This window comes from Egretta garzetta, unplaced genomic scaffold (genome assembly GCF_000687185.1).
Source record: "Egretta garzetta isolate BGI_Z169 unplaced genomic scaffold, ASM68718v1 scaffold863, whole genome shotgun sequence".
NCBI lineage: Eukaryota > Metazoa > Chordata > Aves > Pelecaniformes > Ardeidae > Egretta > Egretta garzetta.
The window spans coordinates 26396-31364 of NW_009259245.1; the positions used below are offsets into that span (position 1 = coordinate 26396).

Consider the following 4969-nt stretch of genomic DNA (forward strand, 5'->3'; position numbering starts at 1 on the left):
CCAATCCCATCATAAAAGTCCAAAAGTCACCGTAAATAACTACCAAGAACTAATGACCTTTTCCACGTCCTGGGGATCCAATCTTTAATCGCTTGCCCTGATCAACCCCGAGCTAGGTTGCCTCGGGAAGTTAAAATCGAGGCATAATATATAGTTTATTATATTAATAATTAAATTACCTTTTTTTTCCCCCCCCACCCCTTTCCTGGAGGCCTCTCGGTTGCCCCGGCGCACGGCAGCCTCGTGGGCATCTATAACGGGGAGGAGTTCGTCTTCGAGGAGAGCAGCTGGTACATCGTCAACCTTCTCAAGCTCCTCTGGCGCTACGGGCTCAACCCCCTCCGAATGTACATGTGGGTGGAGGACATCCTGGACAAATTCATGCGGTACGTTGGGCCCCGGCTAGAGAAATGATAGGAAAGCGGCTGCAGGAGTTGTAATAAATAAGTAAATAAATAAATAAAAATGGGTGAAATCATCCCATGGCCATTGAGAAGGGAGTCTCCAGTTGCCCTCTCCCCATTGCCAATCCTTTTCCTAAGGAAAAGATGGAGGTAAGTGCTGTTGTCTTCAAACAGGTACAGCCACAAGAAATGCGTGTTAGGTTTGGCATGTCCCATCGTCACCTGGGTACTAAAGGGAATTAAAATTGTAACTGTGCGCAGAGCGCTTTCGTTAGGATAGATCAGCACGTGGATAATGAAGATCCAGGTCTACTTAGGCAGGTACCACTTAGGCTAGGGCTTGGCTGGAAGGATGAGCTCCTGTGAAGGGCTGTGAGATCCTCCACGGCTCCCGAGGGCCACAACGAGAATTAACAGGGACCGACTGCCTCATTCTTCTCTCCGGTTAAAGGATCTATCGCTACCAGACGTACGACTACGCCTTCAGCAGCAACGAGCGCCTGCTTCACGCCCTCGGAGGGAACGACTTCACCCGCATGCTGAACAAAACCATCGATGAAGCCATGCAGGAAGCCGGCTTCTCCCATAAATTCATAAACGAGGTGGTTTGTCCGGCCATGAGAGTCAATTACGGGCAAGGTGTCACAATCAACGGTTTCGTAGGCGAGTATTTCGGAGGTTAACCTCCCCACCACGTCTGTCCCGGGGACCTTGCCCTCTTTGTGGCTGTTGGGGATTCCTGCTCCCTGGGCTGGGTTGCTCCAACAAACAGCCCTGGCCTTCAGCAAGCTCTGTGCCCCAAAGGGATGGCGCTTTCCCCCTACCCCTCTCTAATTTTCCCCTTTGTTTCAAATACTCCCCTACAGAAGGACACCAAACAAGCTGCTCTAACAATTGTGGTTTCCTTGTAGGTGCTGTTTCTCTGGCAGGGGTGGAATCGGGCCTCTGGTCAGTAAAAGGGGGGAACAAACTCGTCTGCACTGGCCTAATCTACGCCTCCAAAGCTGAAGTTATCCCTGGTACGGTTTTGTCTATAGAGCCAAAAATCAGACCCAGACCTACAGGTGAGTTGGGTTTGTTTTCCCTTCGGTGGGGAGGGCCACGGCATGCTCCGGCAGCCACAGACCAGCCTTGGCCTTCGTCGCTGCTCGGCTGTGGCTCTTGGTGGACCAAAGCAACAGCCTGGGTCCTTCTTGGTCTGTTACGATGAACACCAGGCTCTGCTCGAAGCCCCAGCTCGCAGCAGCTAAGCTGCTTTACAAAGCTACTTCAGCTCGCAACATTTAGCCTCAAGGGGACGGCGTTTTAAAAGCCCCATGTTTGTCAGAGGGACAAACGGGATTCCCTCCGGCCATGGACCGGGATAACCCAGCTCTCCTCCCGCTCTTCTCCCCAGGGGACCCAGTGAAGCTCTACCAGGTCACTTACAACACGACGTCGGGACTAACAGGGGATACGTACGACATCGTCATCATCGCTGCTCCGCTGAGCCGCAAAATGGCCAACATCACCTTCAAGAATTTCAACCCTCCTGTCCCAGAGTTCCCAAATCCTTACCACCAGACTGTCACGACGTTAGTGCACGGACGATTAAACGCCTCCTTCTTTGGCTACCAGGACCCCTCCACCTTTCATTTCGGTGCCATCTTCACTACGGAAAATCCCAAACTCTTCGTCAATAGCCTGGGGGTGGTGTCTCCCGTGGAAGAGGGAGGCAGCGACGGGAAGCTGCCCTTGCAGGTGGCCGTCTGGAAGGTGTTCTCAAAGGAGGTGCTCACCAAAGAGCAGCTTAACTTGCTCTTCTCCTCCTATGACTCTGTCAAAGTGAAGGAGTGGTTGGCGTACCCCCACTACAGCCCCCCGGAAAAATGCCCTCCCATCATCCTCCACGACAATATCTACTACTTGAACGGCATCGAGCGGGCTGCCAGCGCCATGGAGATGAGCGTCATCGCGGCCAAAAACGCCGCCCTGCTCGCTTACCACCGGTGGTACGGGAACGGTGACAAGATTGACCAGGAGGACTTGCACGAGAAGCTGAAAACGGAGCTCTGAGCACTACAACCCGTCGCGTACTGTAGCCATTTAGCCACAATTAACACTAACGAATGAGGAACTCCTTGCTTAGCCCTAAGGAAAGAGGAGATCCCCCCAGCCAGCTCAAGACTAGAGCCAGCAGCGAAAAGGTGGAGGAAGCTTTCCCAAGTGAGCTGGGCCTTTCCTCAAGTAAACTCCTCGCTCTATCCCTACGGCAGATTAAAAATGACGTTTTTCAATGCCACATTGACCCCAAAAGTGCCCTCCATGGTAAGGACTTGTCCAAACTCAGGATCTGCTGCGCTGCGATGAACCTGTGTGCATCCGCTTCCCTCCTCCTGATGCCTTTCAAGCGGGGAAAAACCAATTTCTTGACTGTAAATCTTTCTGCATTGAGTATTTTTGGAATGGTGGGTCAGGTATTATTCCTTGGGGTGGGACTAGTGTGGTGGAAATCGGGAGCCGTGGTCTTAATTTGCTTCCAGAACAAGTACTGTAGCTTATGGGGGGGGGATGGGGGCACAGGGTTGCTGCTTGTGAAGGGAGTTGCCAAAATGGGGGGGGAGGGAGGGGAAATGAGCAAATCCACAGCTGCCCTTTGCTTGGGCAAAGGTTTGAAAGCCTTCATCATTTCGGTGACCTTAGGGCACCACTAGGGTTGAGTGGGTAAAACCCTTTTCACAAGAACATTGTCTCCCTTGACCAGATCCAACATGGCTGCAATACCTCAACTGTGTCCGATATCGCCGTTATAAATAAAATTAACGCACTGTTGGGAAATTAAGCTGACGCCGTTGTCTCGAGAGCGCCTCCGGCAGAATTATTTGTGATGCTCCGTCTGGGGCTCAGCTGTCCGACTGATACTCACTGTGCCACGCTGGGCACAGCGGCAAAAAAAGCTAAAAATAAAAAAAAAATATTAATAAAAAAAAATGTTGCGGTACTTAGGATTGGTATTATCCCAGCAGAACACTTTTGATCCCAGCGGAACAGACTTCCCGCTGCAGGTGTGTTCCTCACGCCAGGCTTTGGTTCCTGCACCACAACTCCTGCGATGCAGAAATAAGAGTAGAAATCATGATTTCAAAAATAAATAAGTAAATCCTACTTTCAGGCAGCCCTTACTCTTTGCAGAGGGAAATTTTACCATTTTCCTGCCATTTAAGGCCTGCTAACCCACCGAACATCCATGACACAGCTCTGTAGCTCCTTCTTTACAAGATGCTAAGGGGAAGGACACCAAAGGTAACACCAATTTAGCATCCACTTCAATAAACGAAACCTCCCGAAAGCCTTTGCAGAGCTTTAAAGCTATCGGGAGCAGAATTAACAACCACCTGCCCCACAATGAAGAACCAGTTACCCCAAAAAAAAAGCAAGTATGACTGAGACGAATTACATCAAACCATTACAAAATTTATTTAACAAAACAAATAAGTTTATGCTCAGGAGGGCTTTGTAGCAGATTCGAGTAAAAAAAAAAAGAAATATTAGGGTAGGTCTTGTCAGGGCTGGTAACAAAGCAGGTTTCTCTCCGATGCTATACTCGTTCCAAGGCTTCCAGCATAATGATGCTGTTTCCTCGTATTACCTAAAAGTGAAAGTTTGGAGTAGCTGGTGAGATACAGCGTACGGTTATGCACCCCTCCACATGTCCCATCCCCAATTTATCTTCCCAAAAAGCTGATACTGCATGCCAGAAATTCACGGGAATTCCCCCCCCACCCCCAAAAGATGAACATCAGCTGATTTTAATTCGAAAACCTCATGGATTCCACGCTATTACAGTAAACGCGTCCACTTCTTTAAAATCCAGCTCGTTTCAGGCACACTGGCTCTGTCTGCGGGTCACCCTCTGCCCGTTTCAGCCCCAAGCGGCACTCACCACCATGCCGATGTTGTTCTGCTGTCCTCCTGGCGCCATCTCCACGCACTCATCGATGACGAGGTTCATGAAGGGATCAAACCCCCGTAATATCCCCTGGACGTGCCGGCCGCCATTTAATTTCACTACGAGAAATTTAAAGAAAGGGGACAGCCGAATGCTGGTGTTCCCTCACCAGAACTCCAGCTCTGAGGGCGAGCGGGGCCATGGGGAAGGAGATTCTTTGCTTAATCCAAAGCATTTAGAGCACTGCATCCAAGGGCCTGCCTGAAGAGGTTGGGAGTGGGAATTTGAAGTTAATATTGATCCAATTAGTGGGATTTTGAAGGCTGAAACTCATCAAGGCTCGCTCCTGGTGGTCTGGGACGCACCGAGCAGGAGCGCTGACCCCGGTAGCCGGCATCCCCCCTGCTCCTGGACGCAGGGAGGGCAGCGGGGCTGGGCTGGGGTCTCCCCCTGCGGCCTCCCAGCCCTTTTACCCCGCTCCTGGGCGCAGGGAGGGCAAGGAGGGCAGTGGGGCCGGGCTGGGGTCTCCCCCCACGGCCTCCCAGCCCTTTTACCCCGCTCCTGGGCGCAGGGAGGGCAAGGAGGGCAGTGGGGCCGGGCTGGGGTCTCCCCCCACGGCCTCCCCGCCCTTTTACCC

The 4969-nt window shown here is 51.7% G+C and overlaps 2 protein-coding genes across 2 annotated transcripts; one reads left to right on the plus strand and one right to left on the minus strand.

The window, feature by feature from the left end:
* Window positions 1-204: 204 nt before the first annotated feature.
* PCYOX1 (prenylcysteine oxidase 1) lies at window positions 205-2934 on the plus strand (the record flags this gene model as incomplete). Its single annotated transcript, XM_035891650.1, has 4 exons — window positions 205-386; window positions 856-1067; window positions 1316-1468; window positions 1801-2934. Coding segments are annotated over 4 exons (1206 nt in total), but the record flags the coding sequence as incomplete, so codon positions are not given.
* Window positions 2935-3861: 927 nt separating this feature from the next.
* Window positions 3862-4960, minus strand: SNRPG (small nuclear ribonucleoprotein polypeptide G; the record flags this gene model as incomplete). The annotated part of the gene is made up of 3 exons (XM_009636057.2): window positions 3862-4032; window positions 4327-4451; window positions 4887-4960. Coding segments are annotated over 3 exons (250 nt in total), but the record flags the coding sequence as incomplete, so codon positions are not given.
* Between the last annotated feature and the right edge of the window lie 9 nt (window positions 4961-4969).